This window comes from Scatophagus argus, chromosome 8 (genome assembly GCF_020382885.2).
Source record: "Scatophagus argus isolate fScaArg1 chromosome 8, fScaArg1.pri, whole genome shotgun sequence".
NCBI classification, from domain to species: domain Eukaryota; kingdom Metazoa; phylum Chordata; class Actinopteri; family Scatophagidae; genus Scatophagus; species Scatophagus argus.
In genome coordinates, this window is record NC_058500.1 from 17,228,180 (window position 1) to 17,249,617 (window position 21,438).

The 21,438-nt window shown below is 39.9% G+C and overlaps 2 protein-coding genes and 1 long non-coding RNA gene across 7 annotated transcripts; 1 reads left to right on the plus strand and 2 right to left on the minus strand.

Moving 5' to 3' along the window:
* The first annotated feature begins 384 nt into the window (after positions 1 to 384).
* On the plus strand, positions 385 to 6,340 carry actr8 (actin related protein 8). The gene is made up of 13 exons (XM_046396791.1): positions 385 to 680; positions 1,806 to 1,976; positions 2,083 to 2,193; positions 2,506 to 2,610; positions 2,728 to 2,901; positions 3,331 to 3,424; positions 3,581 to 3,713; positions 3,918 to 4,071; positions 4,193 to 4,288; positions 4,428 to 4,568; positions 4,686 to 4,992; positions 5,221 to 5,384; positions 5,560 to 6,340. The coding sequence occupies exons 1-13, from the start codon at positions 546 to 548 to the stop codon at positions 5,701 to 5,703; spliced, it is 1,929 nt and encodes a 642-aa protein (XP_046252747.1). The 5' UTR covers positions 385 to 545; the 3' UTR covers positions 5,704 to 6,340.
* On the minus strand, positions 6,334 to 9,042 carry selenok (selenoprotein K). 2 transcript variants are annotated; one of them, XM_046396802.1, is made up of 5 exons: positions 8,908 to 9,041; positions 7,901 to 7,991; positions 7,691 to 7,765; positions 7,319 to 7,411; positions 6,334 to 7,073 (listed from the first exon to the last, which is right to left on the minus strand). In XM_046396802.1, exons 1-5 carry the CDS (start codon positions 8,924 to 8,926, stop codon positions 7,070 to 7,072), a joined length of 282 nt encoding a protein of 93 aa, XP_046252758.1. In that variant the 5' UTR covers positions 8,927 to 9,041; the 3' UTR covers positions 6,334 to 7,069. The 2 variants fall into 2 exon arrangements, with proteins under 2 accessions (XP_046252758.1, XP_046252759.1); XM_046396803.1 differs by lacking the exon at positions 6,334 to 7,073 and having other exon boundaries at positions 7,324 to 7,411; positions 8,908 to 9,042.
* Positions 9,043 to 10,107: 1,065 nt separating this feature from the next.
* LOC124063294 lies at positions 10,108 to 14,645 on the minus strand. Of its 4 annotated transcripts, none has more exons than XR_006844084.1 (5): positions 14,552 to 14,645; positions 13,961 to 14,147; positions 12,653 to 13,843; positions 10,640 to 12,184; positions 10,108 to 10,457 (listed from the first exon to the last, which is right to left on the minus strand). It is a non-coding gene; the product is annotated as an uncharacterized LOC124063294 (long non-coding RNA). The 4 variants fall into 4 exon arrangements; XR_006844083.1 differs by having other exon boundaries at positions 12,653 to 12,903; positions 13,150 to 14,147; XR_006844082.1 differs by having other exon boundaries at positions 12,653 to 14,147; positions 14,558 to 14,645.
* Positions 14,646 to 21,438: the final 6,793 nt, after the last annotated feature.

Sequence of the window (21,438 nt, forward strand, 5' to 3'; positions counted from 1 at the left end):
TTCATAACACCTTAAAAAAAACTTTCACATTTGATAGTGATATATATTGCGAAACACTCATATTACATTACTGCTTTTCCACTTTTCACATACTTGAAAGTACTGAAAGAGAGAGAGTGACCAACCACAGCTGTCAAACGGCAGCTTCTACTGTGGTACACCACGGTACACCACGTGGAAAAACACAGAACTGCAGAAATTCTAGGACCTGTAGTAATAATGATCGCAATTTGCCCGTTATAGCGCCGCAATTTATACTTTTTATCAATATACTGAGGGTTGTTCTGAATATTTTAATTGCCACGGTGTATCCTCCCCAAATTCACGTATACGTGCACACGCAATCTGTCTTGTAACACTTTCGACAAATAGAAATCGCCATTTTGAACCACGTGACCAAACACGGAAGTAGGGTCTGTCGTTGCAACAACTTTTCATTCAGAGGAACATCCTTGCTTGTGGCGCATTTTCAAACAATTCACGAACACAGGGAAGTTGCGACAAATAGTTTCTGAATATTTAGTGGAGTACATTTAACGGTAACTATGACTCAGGCTGATAAAGAGCAGGACAACGTGAAGGAGAAAGAAAAGGAACGAGACAAAGAGAAAGAGAAGGAACAGCAGCGCGGGGTGAAAAGACCAATCGCTCCTGCCACCATCCCAGAACCCCTTCAGGAGGTGAGAGGAAAAGTCGGAGGTTTAATTTGTCTAAAGCTAATACTTCTGAAATGAATCCCAGTACTCGTGTGACAATATTAGCCTATTTATTCCTCACAGACACACTCATCCCGTGGTCTCGACTAACGGGTTTAATGTCGGTTGAACTCATCCGGTAATTGGGAAGGGGCAAATTTAGTTTTGGTGGATTGTGTTCGTTATTGTTTGAACTGTTGATTATTCTTTCGTTCAAGCTAAAGTAAGTCCATTATAAACTACAGTAGCCCCAAAATATCGCCTTTAGACTACCAGCTGAAAAGCTCAAAAGTATCCTGTTTTATATTGACATGAAAAGCAAGAAAATCGTTGTGAGAAGCTGTCAGCAGCAAAATTCTCAGTGTTCTGCGCATTAAGAAACTGCTTGATCACTTAAATATTTTTGGTCTAGATAAGCACTAGAAATACTTTTGAATCCTTAATTCCTGGGAGATGTAAATGTCTCTTCCTCCTTTAATCAGCTATTTTGGAGGACAGCAGTTTTTTTTATCATACCTAACTACCTAACAGCAGTTAGGTATGATATTTAATGCCAAGTTTTTCTATAACCAGGACATGTGTGACACTCCTGTCAACATACTGTTTATGTATTTTTGGTCATGGGCTGTTTTCCGTGGTTTGCAGCATAGAGCAATATTGTGTATATTAATGGGTGTTCAACATAGTAGAAACAATTTAGGAAAGACCCTTTCCTGTTTCGACATGACACTGTCCCTGTGCACAGTTTAAGGTCCAAGGAAAAATAATTTTCTGGTTGAATTTGGTGCCAAAGAAGTTGACTGGCCTGCATGGAACTCTAACCTCAACCCTATCCAACACCTTTGGCTTTTTCACCTAACATCATTGGTCAACCTCACTAAACTCTTGTGGCTGAAAGAGAGCAGTTCCTTGCAGTCAGCTTCCAAAATCTTGCAGAAAATCACCTCAGAAGGGAGGAGGCTGTTACTGCAGAATATAAATGTTATGAGACATTCTGCAATCACATATGGGTGTAATGTCCAGCTGTTTACAAACTTTTGACTACACAGTGTGTACCCTCTTCTTTTGTGTATGGCATTGTTATGTTTATGTACATATTCTCTTTTACAGCAAATACAGAGCAATTTTGTAGTTGTTATCCACCCTGGTTCAAGGACACTCCGTATTGGCCGGGCAACAGACACTCTTCCGGTGACAATCCCACATGTGATAGCGCGCAGACACAAACAAAGTGGACAGTCCAGATATGAAGATGCCTGGCTGTTGAGAGAAGGTCTAAATGTATGTCACTCATGATCAGATACACCCACAATCCAGTCTTTTCTCCACTGTACTTAATTTTCACATTTTTATATTCTTTTATTGCTTCTCTCCTCCTGTGCAACAGAAACCAGAGAGTAACGAGCAGAGGCAGAATGGGCTTAAAATGGTTGATCAGGCCATCTGGTCTAAGAAGATGTCAAATGGAGTGCGGAGGACACCTGTGTCGTCTGAACAGGTGTGTATATTGAAATAGAGAGAGTTAAGAGAGGAAGTGGTAGGATATGTAAGACACTATGTAGGAGTAAGATGACACATACACATTTCAGACCTCTTTATTTACTTTTAAATCGTTTGGTGTGATTGACATTTCACCAGAAATCTTATGTACTTTGGCTGCATAGCTTGTATGATAGGTCCCACAGTAAATATAGGGTTGATTTGTTAATTTAAAGTACGATGAATGACTGTAGCTTTGATGTGTCTAGTGCTGTATGTGCTTTGAAATGTACAGAAACATGTTTGTGTTTGTGTGTTGTGTTGTGTTTAGGCCAGAGCTTATAACTGTCAGATCCGTCCAGCAGTACTTGACAGCAGCTCCAGAGTAAAGTGGACCAACACAGTCCACCATCCTCCTTATCTGGTGGGAGAGGAGGTCAGTGAAAACGTCTGATAACTCCTATAAAAGAAGACATCTAGAACATTTTGCATGACCTAAACTCTGTAGTTTTTTTTAAGTCATTTTTATCTGTTTTATCTTGCTATCATGCAGGCTCTTTATGTGAATCCATCCGACTGTTACAACATCCACTGGCCTATCGTCAGAGGTCAGCTCAATGTGCACTCTGGTCCTGGAGGCTCACTGACTGCTGTCCTGGCTGATCTGGAGACACTCTGGGGTCACGTCATTCAAAAGCAACTGGATATCCCCCTGAAAGACTTAAAGGTAGAACACCTTCTCACCTTTTTGTGTCACATTCTTTTGTGGGGTAAGGTGAAAGAAGACAGGTGAGAAAAGGCTTATAATAATTTAATGTTATTGAATTGTATTATTTAGTACTGTGCATAAAGGTTTATTCAGTGCGATCAAATAAAAGGCACAGAAATAAGGAACATCAAAATAGTAACAAAATTCAAGAGAAAGCACAAGAATGCAACATATTTAGCTAGAAGCAGAAGCACATTTACAAGAAAGTTAAAGCGTAAAAAGTAATCAGCAGAACTGGTAAGGTCAAAATATTTTAGTGAAGAAGTAGTTAAAGAGAGATAGAAAAAAAAATAGTTGTACTCCACAGACATTAAAAATGAGCTTAAACTACGCTAAAAGTGTAAATGCTTTTCTTCTCACATTAACACTTTTCAGTATTCCTTTCAGTATTACAGATGCATCCTATTGGTCCCCGACATCTCCAACAGGCAGCACGTCAAAGAAGTTGTCAACATGCTGCTGCTTAATATGGGCTTCTCAGGTATTACATGCATATATAGAAATGTGGCTTATTCAGGGTGGGCTAAGGAATAAACTAATCTGTCTCTCTTGTCATCGTCCCACCCTGTGTCCCATTTTGTGTGTGTGTGTGTGTGTGTGTGTGTGTGTGTATATGTGTATGTGTGGGTATTTACAGCAATCATCGTGCACCAGGAGTCAGTGTGTGCTACATTTGGCAGTGGGTTGAGCAGTGCTTGTGTTGTGGATGTTGGCGACCAGAAGACCAGTCTTTGCTGTGTAGAGGATGGAGTCTCCCACCGGAACTCCAGGTGATCCTGAGAACAACTTCTATGTTTATATCTATGAAATCATGAATCCATCCAGATTATAATTGCAGATATTGTGGATCCCTTTTCCACAAGAAACCCAGAACAGTGACATACAGTAGATTACAAATGTGAATGTCAGCTTAAAAAACTGTGATTATCATGAGCATCACATTGAATGCTCTCTCTCTGTGTTGGACTTTGCAGGCTGTGTCTGGCATACGGTGGCTCAGATGTGACTCGTACTTTCTTCTGGCTCCTGCAGAGGGCGGGCTTCCCCTATAGAGACTGCAAGTTATCCAGCAGGCTGGATTGTCAGCTGCTGCAGCATTTGAAAGAGACCTTCTGCCATCTAGACCAAGTATGTGTTTTTGTCAGGGTTCTGTTCAGATCACCATAGTGTTTATCAACAATGGACTGAGAAATCTTCAGTTACTCAGATTAATTCTAAAATGTGTCATCTCTCCATTTATTCCTAACAGGACATATCAGGACTACAAGATCATGAATTCCAAACACGCTTCCCAGAAGCCCCAGCTCTTCTCTACCAGGTTCGGCTAGGGGATGAGAAATTAGAGGTACGCAGTTCAAATAGTAAAGAAACACTGTACCTTTCAAGATTGGTGCTGAAATACCTTTCACTTTAACCTGTCTCCTGCTTGTATGCTAAAGTTACTTTTCATCGATGACTCTTTGTGTCTCATGCTCGTATGTTAGGCACCCATGGGTCTTTTCTACCCGACCACTTTTGGCATCGTAGGTCAGAAGATGACATCACTTCAGTACCGTTCCCAAGGCGACTCAGAGGATCCTCATGATGAACACTACTTGTTGGCCACACAGAGCAAACAGGACCAGGTAACACCCACTCAGTCAGAGATGCTCACACATTTCACATGAACTAAATTGAATTTCTGCTTATTGAACCTCTGTGCTGCTCCTCAATTTGGATTATTTTCCCACTTTCCTCACCAGTCCTCCAAATCAGCTGCAGACCGGAAAGCTATTTCCAGACCAGGTGGAGGTTTGGATGGCGAGATGAGTGGTCAGGGAGGGCTTGGGGAGCTCTCTGACCTGCCCAGAGGGAGTGGAGGTGCTGGTGGTGGAGGGATGAAGGGGGAGATGGAGCTTGGGCCTGCGCATGGGGAGTGCCTTATGGGAGCAGGAGAGATTGAGGAGCCCCTCTCTTCTCACCTCTCCAGGAAGACGGCCATCATGAGCCAGTTTGAAAGCAAAGCACTCGGCTTGGATAAGGCCATCCTGCATAGCATCGACTGTTGTGGTAAGAAAGCGCAGAGAGTGAAGAAGGGCCAAGTAGCCACAGTAAGCTGGGAGACATGAAATAAATTAAATGCTTTCAAAGAGACAGTAAAAATGAGATTGCATTGCAAAAAGGAAATAGCGATAAATTATATGAATGAAAAATACTACACTAAATTTAATTTACGAAAAGAAAAGAAAAAACAAATCATGTCCTCTTTTAACTCACCTTGTTTTTTTTTATTGACAGCATCAGATGAAACCAAACGCAAGATGTACAGCTCCATACTAGTGGTGGGAGGAGGGCTCATGTTCCACGGTGCTCAGGAGTTTCTGCTTCACCGCATTATCAACAAGATGCCACCATCATTCAGAAGGCTGGTAGACAACGTGGAAGTTATCACAAGGCCGAAGGTAATGTGGTCTTGTGATAAATATATTGCACATGCTTGTAGAATAGGATACAGATCTGTAATATGTTTATAACAGCAGTGGCCCCTTTTTCAATAAATCGAAGCAACAGTGGACTTGGCGCAGATGTGCTAACTACAACATCTCTGTGCTGTATGTTGATGTGCACACGCTTTAGGACATGGACCCTCGGCTGATATCATGGAAAGGGGGAGCAGTGCTGGCGTGTCTGGACACCACCCAGGAGATGTGGATCCACCAGAGAGAGTGGCAGCGCTTTGGTGTACGAATGCTCCGCGAAAGAGCTGCCTTTGTTTGGTGAAACTGAACAGATTTCACTGGACTCTAACACTGTCTCTGCAGGATGCGTCCAGGCACACCATTGAGGGTCACCTGCATTTCTGCTGCTCTCAGAGAAGACAATAGAATTGAAGCATAAAAATACACTTTTGGTGGCATTTAGGCACATTATACAATAGAAAAATACATCTGAAAAGCCTCCCGTGTAGACACAAAATTAGAGAAGACTCTGTTTCTTTTTCAAGAAAAGACACCCAATAGATATTCTTTCATTTATCTTAAAAAAAAATCTGAAAAACTCACAATGATACCACACTTGGTCAAATTCATAGAGTAGTGTTAAGAAAAGCAAAGCTCATGTTTTTCTGGAGGGAAACATTAAAATCAGGACACTCAGGATCTCTGTGCACATTAGCAATACATTGATGGTATCACTTTGACAATTCTAGCACTGCTAACACCATGTTAAAACTGGTCACCAAACAATCAGAATTTTCATGTGTTGTTTCAGTGTTGTTTTGTGAGGTCATTGTTGTGCAACTATTGAACACTCTCTGGGTGAGAGGGAGTTTCCTTGTTAATATTCTGTAAATAATACTGCCTATACTTTTTATGGAAGTTTGGATTTATGTGAGTAAAGTCGACACTTAGGTACACAATAGTTACATTTTATTGAAACGAAAAAAAATCCACAAGGTTGCTGGTTGTACAGCCCAAATCTCTTGTCACAAACTGATTAAGTCAATGCATGTAAGTTGTACACGTTATGCAACTGTTGCAGCTGCTGCAGAGTTGGGGGGGACAAATTCCTCCACCTTCTTTGCTATCATGCACATTATAACTCAAACAAAAAATCACCAACTTCTTACAAATCTATTTATTTCTTCTCACAGTATCGATATTTGAGTGCAGATGAAAAAATAGCATGCCATCTTATGTTTGTCATTATTACCCATCTCTATGTTCAGATGAATCGTGTCGTTACCATGTGTGACAGAAATGGAACGACACAAACTCACAAGGAACATATTTTAACAGGTGTTTTTATTTAAACATAAGGATACAAAACAAAGACGAAATAACTTTATGATTCCCTGGAGGGATGAGTATAATCGAGTTATCAGTGATGCACTTCTCAAGGAGGTTGGTGTGACAGGAAAGTCTGAGTGCAGAGGCAGGAAAAGGGGAGGAAATTACGTGGATAGCCGCTGAATCAGCCGGTCTGGCCCCTATGTGTAGGAATTCCCAGAAAGGCGTCAAGAAACTGCTTGTGGCAGTGGCAGCCGATGAAAAGGGGGTTCAGCACCATGACGTCACCATCAGACATCCAGGTCCTCAGCAAACGAACAAAGTGCCAGGCCCCACGCCTACACACCTAGTGTAGGCGTTTACCTACAGAGAAGTGAGAATTATAGAATGGAGGAGTAATGTTGTCCTCACCTCATATCCATCCCATATCATTGCCACATATTTTTGGGGCAATTAAAAAAAAATTAACTTGGACATTTTTACGGTCTTAACAACATAAACCCCTAATGCACTTCATGATACAGGCTGCAAAAAAAGAAGGTACAAGGTATCAACAAGGGATTTATATGACGACTAATAATTCATTTATAAAAAAATCAGTTCCTCACCTTCCTCATCCTCCACCCATTGGTGGAGCGCTGGGCCCACGATTGTGGGATATTCTTCCCATCCGTCTTCTGCCACCAGGAGGACCTGGAGGACTGCAAATGCAAGAAGGAAAGGGAAAGAGAAGAAGAACTGTAGTGAGGATAAAGAAAGGTCTTTAAAAAGTAATAATAACTTATCTATTATTGGTTTTGTCGTTTTCTTCGAATATTTGAAAGAATTGCAAAGGAGGGGCAACATAAATGGAAAAACACACTCCCTTCCTGAAATGCACTTTACTATGTTGCAATTGGCTCAACTACTGAAGTGAGCAACAGTGTAATATTCAAACGCTCTCTGGTCAGAATTTTACATAAACAAGAAAATAGACCTACCCTCTGCCATCACTGGAGCTTGACGAGCCATAGTTTCCATTCTTTGTTGCGTGTGGGTTAATCAACGTCCTAAAACTGATAAAAGACAGAAAGTGGTAAATATTTTATATATATATATATATATATATATATATATATACTTTTTTCTCAATTATTCATTCTCAATTGTTAACTTGATTCAACACTTGTGCGACGGACTGAATGACTTACTACAGGCCAAACAACTCCACTGCTTCCCAGAAGAGATCGACGAGTAAGGACAGCCGCCACGGTGACTGGCTCCTGCTGTCCAGAACCTGACCTAAGATCCATAAAAAGATAAAGGGACTTGGATGAAACAGCAGCAATCTAGACAGAAAACTAATTAATACAACATTAAAAGAAAACAACCAAAAGCGCCCACACAAGAACTTCTCACAGGAATTCCCAAAACCCATAAAGATTAGCGACATAGAGATTATAGGAGACGTATAACTTTATTAAATAATGACTGCAAAATATTAGGTATAATTTTTGGAAACAGGATTTGGAACAGAACAGCTTGTGGTGTTATTCACATTCAAACCCATGCCAGTATTTAAAAAGTGGTGTCCAATTTACCATTTAAAAGTTTAAGTTTTGATGAAGTGACATTCAGTTCACATTCAACGTTATAAGTAGACTGACAGCCAATCAGGACATAAAAACAAGACACAACACAGCAGGGCATCGTTTCCCAAAAGCATTTTAAAATAACATATTATAATAATAATATACAATATGAGATAACATTAGTCATATTATAAATCGGGGAGATTACCTAAGGTCATCTCGGCCTTGGCAAATTTTGGAGGAACGGAGCCTGTTTGCTACAACGTCTCATGGTCAAGACAGCACATCCATGACCGCAAACTGCACGGAAATTATGTGCTGAGTACCAAAACATTAATCTGTCCTCTCTTACAGAAGGCTCTCTTGATTAATACAGAAGTTTCTGCTACGCAGATCCAGGCAGGCTAAGCTTGCTATACCAGTAGTGTCTCTATCAAATCATCGCTCACAACAACACCTCTAGCAAAGCTTGCTAAGAAGCTAGTTACGCTCTGTTACATGACACACTCCTGTTAAAGTGGTGCGTTTTAACTCAAACTGTTCGACAGAAATAAAAACTTGTATACAAGGGTGCTACATTTCGCTTTAAAGTTAAGAAAACAGTTGGAGACACAAGAGAAACTCACCGTTGGACACGTACACCATCTTTTCGAAAGCGGCAGCTTTCACAGCTGTGTTTACTATTGGCGGTGCATTTCCGGGTCACTTTTTGTTGCGTCATTCTCGGACGCGCATGTGCAGCCGTGCCAAAATGAGCAGTACAGCACAGCCTTTCCACGGACGCAGATACACGGATATACTCTATATTAGAGTTTCTTGGAGTACAGTCTTAAAGATAAACGTTACCCTAGAAATGGTGGTCTTCCTTCTCTCACTAATTAATAGATCATTAAAAGAGAACAACCAACAGCGCCCACACAAGAAGTTCTCACGAATTTCCAAAACCCATATATATATATATATAAATATGTTTAAAATATAATAACAGAACGTATGGGTTTCTGTGATTTTTTAATGCAGTCAGAACACTATACAATGTATGTAAAGTAAAATCAGTAAAATTAACTCATAGAAATACACAATGATTTCAACTTCAAAGAGGATTAAAACATTATGTAGAAACTTAAATTCTGATTCATTTATTAACCAAAAACAAAAACAAAAAGTTTCTTTAGATACACTGACTAAAATATAGAAATTCACAATTATTGAATTTCATCCAAAATAATAAAATAAATCCTGGAAGTCTTAGATTATGAACCACTCAACAACAATTTCAATTACAGAATTTTAGAATGATCAAAATAGCATACAGAACAGCTTCCCCAAATACTTATTTAGCAATGTTAGAGTGGTTGTCTTGTAACTATTGTGTAGAAAAACAATCTATAAAACTAGCTAAACAGGCACTACTTACCTTAGCCTCCTCTCCACAAAGAACTCTGTTTATCCAGAAATGGTTAGATAACATTATTATTCAAGTCCAGCAACTTTTGAAGAAAGATGGGTTATTACCACCTTAAGGTGAATTTCTAAAAATTTCTAAACATTTGAATTACCTGTTACACTGAAAGAATGTGTAATGGTGTTTGTTTGCTATTTTAAAAAGTGCTTTACAGGTTTTGGAAAAACTTGCATGACCAAACAGCTCAGTTATATGATTGGAGAAGGAACATGTTCATTGGGGATTTAGATGTTCTAAATAAAAATGTAGTGATAAATTTGGGATAGTGGGAACAGTACTCTCACAGTGTAAATGTTGTCACCTATATATGGAGATCTGAATTGGAAGAAAGCATGGAGGCTACCAGTGGACAAAAATATTAGCCTTTTTAAATCAACAGTTTATTAGTTTTTGCAAATTCTGTAATCAATACCAAACCAATAAAAGACAAACTGAAATTATGGTATTTGATTTTTGATATTTATGGACGGTTATTGTAAAAAAAAAAAAAAAAACACTTTTTATATTCAGATTTTGAAAATGATCATCATTTTGCAAAGACATGCACACTATGCGTTAGGCAACAATGCAAAATTCATTCATCCTTTATTTTGCTGACAAATCAAACATCGCCACAGAAAGTACAGACAACTTTTGTGCAATGTTCTAAAATGCTGTAGAAACACTACACGTTGTCTGACACTTTGCCTCCTACTCCCATCCCTGCCGCATCTATGCATAAGGAACAAACATCAGTATACAAACACAAAAGTGTGTGGTGAGACATTCATTATTCAGTACATTTGCAACAAAAGTGAGTAGTCTGAATGAACGCATACATGTGCCTAGCATCTATCATTTTACTACATCATTTTATGTTTTTATAAAAGTACTCAAAAGTGCTTTATCCACACCTTTTCATGGGCTGCTGAAGGGATGACTGGAAGCCCGGAGTTTCAATTTGTGCAGGGCCTTGGTGAAGCTGGGGCAGAACATGAGAGCAGCAACCACTGAATCTGAGCACGATAGCCTGAGAAACCTGAAAAGACATCTCCGAGACGCACATTATCGAGCTCTACTACTGAGAACCGGACATATTGTGGAATAAAATAAAATACTCATTTTTTTTTCCCCCCACAGTGACTTCAATAGTTATATTCTCATACTCTTGTGGGATTGTAGTTGTTTGCTTGCAGTACAACACAGAAAATCAGATATGTTGTGAAACCGCAGATATCATTTCAGCATGACATTCGTCTACGAATTAGAAACATAATCTGCATCATAGTGAGTGCTTTGCAGTGGACAATATCATAATATAGAGCATACGTAAACATCATATACATAAACATCTACAGTTTGCATATTTTCAGCTATTTTGGCAAACTCCAGACAGCCTACATTTAATTCACTTTTGCTTTTAAGACACAAAAATTGAAAACACTTGACAAAAGCCTGAACATTGCGCCATGAGACACTCTAAAATAAAGAATCAAATCTAAAAATGTAAATGTCATCACAGAATAAGCAGTTGGCAACATTAAAGGGTGAATGATTTTCTGTGGTTTTCACTTAAACAACCAATCTGGATGTTGGAAAGGTCATCATTTCATTCCTTTTCACTTGTCTGGGATCCAGACCCCGTGCCCTCTTCATCAAGCTTTTGTGTGCTGTAGTCTTCTTCACTGACTTGGGCTTCAGGTTATATTCTTTCTTCAGATTTTTCTGTGTCGTACTCTTTGACGCTCACCTGGGGTTGGGACATTGCTCTGTCTTCCGCAGGCTTCTGTGAGCCGCGCTCTTTGTCATTTGTCGTTTGCATATCAGGTCTTGCGATCCGTTCACCAGGTTTATGTGTGTCAGGTGCATATTCAGTGTTCTCTTCATCTGGCTTTTGTGTGTCAGTCTCCGTCTCGGGTTTCCTATTGGCTGCTCCTCTAAAAATACCAGCTTTGTGAAGCTCACGCCTTATAGTTTTTACTGAAACAGTGTGAGAGAGGTGTCTATTCAACTCTGTGGTTATTTTTGAAGCCGTATACTCAGGGTGTTCATCAACCATTCTGAGAAGTGTCTGTCTATCCTTTTCGGACAGCTTTGACTTGCGCCCGCTGTTTTTCTTTGCTGATGCTGTTCGTCCATGTTTGATGTATACAGTCATGACTCTGGAGACCGTCCCTCTCGCCACATTAAACAGCTGTGCAGTTTTTGTGACGGACGCGCCTGAAAGTCGTGCAGCAACTATTTGGCACCTTTCAAACTCTGTTAAGTCACTCATGTTCCTTTGAACACTCCTTCCACAGGAGGCAGACAATACCACCTGACAGCCAGGAAGCAGGATCTGTAGTCACCACTTAGCTGATCCAAAGTCCTCAGTCTGGTTCTTGCAGTATTTTGCACACTGAAGCTGGGACGAGGGGAAGACAGATCTCCTGCTGAGAGGTTGTGCAGGTTCCCTTTGCCTACAAAATGGATGAATAGGGGATAAAAAGAAATACCAGAATTTAAGATTTTAACACTAAAACTCCTTTGTATGCAAAGACAGAAGCTGACAGATGTATTAAAATGAATCCAGCATCGGGACCACCGTGAGGGAGCTAACGTTACCTGAGGCAGGTAAATACAACTACAGGGGCTGGACAAAAAATATGAAACATGTGGTAGTACAGAACAAGAAGCCATCGTCCTAACAGTGTGCTGCTGGCATACAATTAGAGAGGATCATTAGCATTTGGTACGTTTTTATTGACAGACAAATATTTCCAATCCTCTCGACTGTTATTAACGTTGTTTAGGCTAGCCTGGTAGCAAGCTACAAGATTAGCTTCAAGCATCAAACGTACTCTGAATTAAGTATTACCAATTTAATGCCCCTTAGAGACAGATGAAAGACACTGATTTGTGCATTGACTGTTGTGTGATGTACTTACAACTTAAACTGAACAACGGAGTCAATCTTTCCACCGCTACTTTATCACAGCGCTGTGCCTGTGCTTCCCCAGGGAGAGAACTAGTACTTCTGGTCCGAGCCTTTCAGAATAAAGCGCTATGACTGCTGCTTTACATCGCTTAACTGCAGAAAACTAGATAGCTGAGCAATTCTTCACAGGTGGCACAAGCTGCATTAAGCATTTTCTAAAGTTCGTTTTTGAAGCAGTCAACAGCCACAGTGTTCTTCATTCTGATGGTCATGACAGAGACTGACGGTCAAAGATCAAACTACAGTAACAAAACAAAAACAGGGGGTCGACATGCATACTAAACTTGTGGTCAGAACAAAGACCCAACACAGGAAAAGAACAGCAGAGACTAGCATGAGACCATATATGCATTTTCTATCACTGAAATCACTGCACACTATAGATGCAATGGTAACACTGTTCCACAAGCACATAAAAAAGTAACCTATATTTTGAAGATGAATTACCAAAACAGGTCCACTTCGACTTCTTCACTTCTCTTCTTAATGCCAGCACACGTAGCAAAACTCACTGCTTTCAAAACAGGAGAGTGTGTTCTTAGCCGATAGAATGGCTCAAAAACAAAAGTGAAGCCATCTGGTGGCTTTATGTAGATAATAACCACCCAAAAGAAGCCAGAGAAGTACAGTTTATCAGACCATACTACTCCTGCTCTTCGGTCTGGGATTCAGGTCTTTTGCTGTCTTCATCAGAATTTTTCATGTTGACCTCAGGGTCAGGTACAGGTTTCTCACTGCCAGCTCCTCCATTAGCACCACCTTTTGTCACTCTTATCCTTTTTGTCTGTGGCTTGTGCCGACTGCTCTTCTTAGCTGATGGAGTGTGTCCGTATTTGTTATAAACACTCGTAACTTTGATGACAGTCTGACTTGATACATCACATAATTGGGCAGTTTTTCTGACTGACAGACCTGCAAGCTGGGCACCAATAATTTGGCCTCTATCAAAGTCTGTTAACTCACTCATGCTGAAAGTGGGGGTGTTGATGCTGTCCTCTGAAACTAGCAGACAGTCCCAACTTGCAGCGATGTTTAAAGACTGAGCAGCTGCGATTTAATTACAGCACGGCTTTAGTTTGTATTTCATGTAATGTTTCCCTTGTTTTGTTTTTCGAAGTGCGTTGTATTGGTCCACACTGGTCTACAAATAGACGAACAAAAGGAACAATGAAAAAGTATCATAAACTAATGTTTGTGACAGATGCACATGAAAGTCGTGCAGCAGATATTTAGCATCCTTCAAACTCTGTGGAGTCACCCGTGTTGCTTTGAGCACTCCTTCTGGAGCAGACAGACAATCCCAGCTGACAGCCAGGCAGCAGGATCTGTGATTACTACTTAGCTGCTCCACGGCCTGCCGTATCCTTGCAGTATTTTGGCCACTGAAGCAGCGAGATCCAGGAGAAAAAGATCCACTATTGACAGGTTGTTGAGGTTCACTGTGCCTGCACGATGAATAAAAGCGGGATACAAAGACGAACGTTCAGCATTAAACTGATTCCCGTCTCACACAACCAGCAAGTGGGAGCTAACGTTACCTGAGACAGATACCTGCAACAGGGACTGGGCAAAATAAACGGGACATTTTCCAGTATAGAGCAATAAACCAGCGGGTGCTAATTTAATTTCAGAGAAGCTCATTAGGGTTAGATGAGGTACTGTTGACAGCCAAAGGTTTTCAATCAGCTCGATGGTAATTATCGATACTGTAGTAAGCTAGCCTTTTAACAGTGAACTAGCTTTTAATCGACAAAATACGAATTCAGAGTAAGATGTTATCATTTCAATGCAGTTTTAAAGCAAATAAAACACACGAGCTTGTGCACTGATTATGATGTGCAGTACTTACACGTACAATTGTACTGTACAAAGTTGTCAGATTGTGCACGCCACTTTTTCACCGAGCTTGGTTTGTGTTTCCCCTGTGAGACATACCGGAAGTAGTTTTGCTTGGAGCTTCTCAGAATAAAAGCACCATGTCCACTATTGCCCTTCAAAGTTTTGACTAAAAATTTATTGCTTATAAATGAATACAGAAATTCTAAAGCGGACAGGAGGACAATTTGTTGATCTGACATTTTAGCAGCATTTTAATAGCTTCACGAAGGTGGACCGAGGTTAAATACTTTATAAAGAGCACCAGTTATCATCACATCATATTCATGCATTTGTACACGAATGATTTTTACACAGATCTCCACTTTTACCAGAGTTCAGCAGAGCAGATCTACACTGACTAGAGCTCCTAATGATCTCTTGACTTTCGGTAATATTATTAATGTTTCCACATTTGGTTCACCAGAGGGCAGCAAAGACAGTAAAATCAGTAAAATAAAGATTTTACTGCACTGTCCGGTTGCACTGCTTTCTCATTAACAAACTAACAGTGATAATATGCTATTTCGTATTTTGATTGGGACCTTTCGGACCCTATGAGGGCCCCTTTAGGTTCCCAGGCCCCCCTTTGAGAAACATTAATGAGTTAAAAAGGAACAGCTTTTTAACTTGGAACGCGTTCTGAGGCAGCTTGTAACCATGCTGGCATTTCTCTACTGCAGCTTCTGATGGCCCAGACTGAAGGTCAGTGGTCAGAAGTTCAGACAAAACATGGCTGTACTTCTGAGGGTTGACCCATGCAGGGGGGAGGTCAAAGTTCATACCCAAGAGTCAGCAAACATAACAGTGGTCCCACATGGTAACATGAGGACCAAGAGAGAAGAAAAGGAGAGTACTCATTAAGTGTGTTTTTCCTCATTAAAATGTGTTCATTATATCATTCAGCTGACACAAAAGCACACCCACAGTGAGATGAAAAAGTGACCTGCAGTTGGATAAATAACTTCAACTTCTTTCCTTTCCATTGTCTCGTCTTTTCCCCTACTGTAAGCACTTCTTTCCTCTTAAGACCGTTCCAAGTTCTCTCTCTGAATCCACATCACCCTTCCTTTACCTCAAGTGACTTCAAGAATTTGCCTGGTTAAGATAAACCCATAAACATGAAGATGTGGTAGATTGCAGTGAGTGTGCAGTTGTCAGCTCAGTGTTGACTAATGTCAGTAAAGCTACACAGAGTACACCTCACCACTTGTTGTCTGTTGGAATGAGCTGTGTGGAATTTTCTCTCTCTTTCCATCACTTGCTGTCTATTTTTTTTTTTTTTTTGACTTGGGTCAAATATCATTAAACAGTTTACAGAATGTGTGTGCAAGTGTGCAAAAAGTTGCTTTACTTGAGATGACCATGACACTGATACCACCTATAGGAAAGGTAATTATCACAAACGGTGTTCATCAAGATTTAGATAAATCTTTTTGTGCTTTTAAAATACGTGAGTCAGTGTGAAATGTTACAGTGCTGATGAGTAATGTGCTTTATTGATGTTGAAGGCCCATTAATTGGCTTTAATTACCTGGTGCACAAACCATGCCAGTTTGTGAGGATTCCAGTCAGGATGCTTGTCATGTGAATTTAGTCTTAGTTTTAGTTTTACTTTCAGATTATAAACTGGATATAAATCATTATAGTTTGTGGTTATGCTCCTCTGTCACACATCTATTAAAAATGTGTGTGTGTTTAGCAGGACTCTGAATTGCTTTTGTTCTCACAGAACCATGTTTATTAACAGAGGGGAAACAACTTAATAACTGAGGTCACAGTGCATATACACACTTAACATACACACAGGTGTGGATGCAAATGCTCATCCATCATGTTGATCAGTTGCAGGTTACACACTCCCCAACACATAACTACACAGGAGCAGGTCCCTGTTGCTAATGTTCCTCCACTTAGACCGTGTTTTCACAAGACCGTAATGGATGAGTCCATTAGTGCTGAAGAGTGGGGTCGGCTATTTTTCGCACCCTCACTTGGCCAAAAGTGGGCCAGCCCTCTCACAATAAGAAGAGCTTTCAACACAGTCATCACTTTACATGATGAAATATGCAGAAACACCCTCCACCACTGTCTGTTTTCTGCTCCCTCACCTCATCCCTTGTGGTCTAAAATTGTGGTCCACCATATATAATTTCATTTAATAAAGAGACAATCCTCTGTTGGAAAACAAGTGGACTTATTTTCCTATCACAGATAAATTCCTTTCAACATCTGAGTGTTAAGTAAGAGTGGGTGTTCACAGAAAGGAAGAGAAAAGAGTGTGAAAAGTGAGAGTGTGGGCAGTTTTTTTTCTTTAGGAAGGACTGAATGTAATTATGGACAGATAAGATTATTTATCTAGTCTACATTTCATTAATGGTCTTTCAGACTTGCTGGAGACTTACGGATGGGGTTTAGTATAAGAGGAAAAGTACAGAGAGCAGGGGGATAAGGAATTAGGATGGAAAAGGGATCAACAAGCAGAAAATGATGACAGAACAGGAGAGTGGAGGAATATTAGCAGACTGTTGATCTTTCTTTCTTTCTTTCTTTTTTTCTTTCCTAAAATGGTGCAGCTAAGTGGGTTTCAGCTGTTAATGGTTATTGGAGATTAGATAGGAGACACTGTTTGGCTGGAGAACTGTGTATCTAGACTTAATATTTGACTCTGACTAATAAGGTAAAAGATAGCAGATTACTCACAGGGATTGGAACAGGTCTGTGTGTATATATAAGGGTGGATAATGAAAGCCTTTAGGAAACAGTGGACAAACTACTGAATTACACATTAGGAAGAGATTAGAAGCAGAAAAGTTATAAACAGATGACAAGCACAAAAGATGGAAGGAGGAACCAAAGAGAAGGAAAGAAGAAAGCATGTCTATTTATTGTCTTATGGTTTTTAAGGCAGATCTGAAGAGTGTAAATGCTGACCTTCCGTGTCAAGTGACAGACAAGAAATATTAATAATGTCACTTTTTTTCCACTGCTTATATCTTTATTGTCTATTGTATGTGCTTTGTCTCTTTTTAACCAAACACAACCCATCCAAATAATGAGTTTCCATTATAAGGCTCTAAATTGGATCTTTTGCTCATGCTATAATGTAAAAATCCTCGGGTACTCTGAACTACGATATAAAAACACTCTTTTACAAGTTATTCCAACACAAAAGAATTGATTAACAAAAGAATTAAGTAAAAGCAAAATGCATTGAAAGTATCAGAAATAAAAAGTAGTCATTATGTGTATAGTATGACAGTTGCTAATCTAAAATTAACTAGTAACTATTGCTGTAAATTGTATGTAGTGGAATAAAAAGTACATGTACCTCTGAAATCTTGTAGAGTCTAAGCATATTTGGCTTGAAAGGAAATATTCTTAAGTACTTTAAAACTGTACTACCTGCACTTGAGTAAATGTACTTTAGTTACATTCTACCACTGGAAGAAGATGATCATATGTTTAGTTAATCTGTCACAAATATCATTACATATCATGTGCTTATGTTCACTTCATCCATCAAGTCATAATGAAAGAAGCAGGAAATTACATGTTAACTTTATGAGTTGAAAAACTGCAAACTATTCCAGGAGCTCATAATTCTTATCAACTTTCTATTTGGTATGCATCCTATAGGTGTGGTGGCTGGGAAGGAAACATCATGCAGAAATATGGAGGAGGCAAAGAATAGAGGTGAGGAGAAGGTGAGGAGCGATGGATGGGACAAACTGAGGTGAAACAAAAAGAGGACAGACAACTGTATGGATGTGAACTCTCTGAGGGAGAGCAAAACTGCTTTTTGCCACTGGAGGACAAAGGTCAGAGTCCAGCCTTTAGGGAAATGATCACACTCCATGTACTCATGAATCATCATGACAGCTTATAACTCAGTGTGTGTGTGTGTGTGTGTGTGTGTGTGTGTGTGGTGTAGTATTCCCATATGCTCTTATTAGTGTGTATGCCCACGATTGTATAAGTATGTGTCCAGTTTTTTTTACTGATAAATGAAAAGAACTTTCCTTTGGAGTTCAGAGGTTAAATTCTTTCACTGGAAACATTTAAACACTCAAACCTTTCTTTCAGGCACACCTGGGAACACCACCCCTCACCCTTAAACAGACACACACAAAAGAGAAAAGCAGTACAGCCAGATAACACACCATCCATCTGAATAATCTCCTGGTCAGTAAATCCAGAGCAGTTTGTACATTCAGAGCCACTCCACCCCACACAGGGTGGGACTACAGGGGCCGATGATCCACTAATCGCCGTGCAGCTCACTAGAATAACTGTGATAGGACACAGACTGGATGTTAAAGGTGTGCTGTTCCACAGATGTGATCACGACAGTAAAAAGCAGGAAGTTCTGTAGGAAAATAAGGGGAGCAGAAACTGTCACATTAGATAAATTATTCAGTTGTCTTGCATTGTAAAGGCAAAGCGGTCGCACAGATGATTGCATATTCTGTTTCTCTTTTTTTCAGTGCTGTAGGTTTTGTCTCTAAGGTGCCGGCATACTTCTTATCTTTAGTGGTTAAATTAAAAGCATGCAATAGACAAATGACAAAAAATAGACAGTAGAAATATATAAGTAAGTGAAAGTAACACACACACTTCTTACAGGGAAAGAACAGTCATTCAGCAGTGTGTGCAAAAGTTATGTGAGTTGAACACAAAATCACATAGATTTTTGTTGGCATATGATGATAACAAATCTTATTTTAAAAACAAAACAAAATAAAAGAAAATGTATCTGCTTAGATTTGAAAGTTCTTACCCCCCCTTCACTTTTAAGAGTCAATTTGTTCTCATGTCTGTATAATTGTGTGTGTGTGTGTGTGTGTGTGTGTGTGTGTGTATGAGAATGCAGTCAATGAGTAATCTCAAATAGGAAACCACATTATGTTTGCTTCCAAGTCACTACCAACTAATAACAAGTTCCTCTCCTTCAACAGCATCTGGCAGGTGAGGAGTGAAGCGTCTCTGACAGCTCCCTCCACTGTCTCTCTCTTTCTCGCTTTTGTCTTTTTCACAGCCTCCTTCGTCATGTCACTCACTCTCCTTTCATATATGTTCACGAGTAGAGCACTTAGACTTACAAAATATCTGCAGAACAAAACGTGAATCAGTGTGTGCTTGTATTAGCTGCTGTTACATGAACATTCTGTGTAGAAACATGTGTCAGGATCATATACATCCAAACACTAGAGTGATACCTCAGACCTGGTGTCATTTGTTGAGTTAATGTGTTTGTCCTGTCGGCAGAAGCTGCCAACATTTAACATTATCTGTATGGCACAAGGCCAGATGAGGGACATTTAATTGTCAACTTTGTGCATCCTGTAAACATAACCAAAAATGTTCTTATTTGCATTTCCTTGGAACATGAACATGATATACAGAACAATCCACCAAGTTAAACTGTAACACTCATCTCGTTGTGGATTAATACTACATTTTTTGGCAGCTAAATTACAGGCTCATCCAGGATGTGTGTTAACACCCGACTTAAAGTCATTCTACATGTTTTTTAGGCAAAAATGTTGAATATCTACAGAGTGGAATTTCTTTTAGGGGATACTTAGGTGGTACAGCTGTATCCCTGCAGTACTAACACAGATTGGGTTGATATTTCCACACAATCCAAGAGGCTCTGTGGAATGTCAGGCTGATGTGCTGTCTAATTTTCTAATCCTATAGTCAAGGCCTTCTTTGTTCCTGAATATTTTTATCATATCCATCAGTCTGTCAGCACACACACACACACACACACACACACACACACCATACCAGTGGTCACCTAAAGGAAGATAACAGCAGGTCAATAACTCAGATAGCTGCCGGATCATCTGTCACTGCTGGTGGGGGTGGGAGTTGCTAACTGCCAGTGGAGGAGAGACATGAAGAGTATTATTAACAAAGAAACCAAAACTGACAGAGACATGAATGGTATAAGAGAAAAAGTCAACAGCATGACAGAGAAAAGAAAGCGCGACTGAGAGGGTGAGCAGAGATATCATGTAATTACTCTCCTGGCTAAAAAAGACCTTCCTTGTCAGTCACCCACAGTCGGATGGGCCTGTTCACTCATTAGGCTGCTCAGCTGTCTCTCACATGCTTCCTAAACTCTCTTCAGCACACCGTGTAACACCTTCCCTTGTTCCATCATGTCATTCTTAACATTTTACATATTATTATTAAAATGCCCTTTCCACACACACACACACACACACACACACACACACACACTGTCCACACTCTACTCCCTCTGCTGAAAGCCTAACTGTCCTGATTACTGTACTTCAAGCTATCTCACACTGGAACCTGAATGTTTGGAATCTTTCTGTAAGACTTCTGGAAACATGACATCATCAATGATAATAATAATAATAAAACACATAAAACACTTAGTCATGTCTCCCTTCTCCTCTAGTGAGTGTAGGCACCCCATTCTGTTCAATCTGGACCGGATAGTTAAACACAACAGAAACAAATCTGTCTAAAGTTGAATCTTACCCTCTCAAATCCCTGGTCCTTCATCACTCTTAATGCCTTAGAATCCTCTCTCACCTCAGAGTCAAGACACGAGCAGTGAAATATCACATGGCACCATATTTCACAGCACAACATGCTGCTGAACTCTCTCATATGCTTAGTGCTGTCAGCATCTTGGCTGTGAAACTGTCCAGTTGGTTTGTTCTGCAGATGGTTTAAAAACAATATTTTAACAAGAAAACAGATTGTAAACTGATTATGGTGTTCTTTGTTCCAGATGATAAATGGATAAATGCCAAGAGTGTTAAAGTGGAGGGTACAGGTTTTATGATTTTGTATGCGGTATGTGCTTAGCTCTACCAG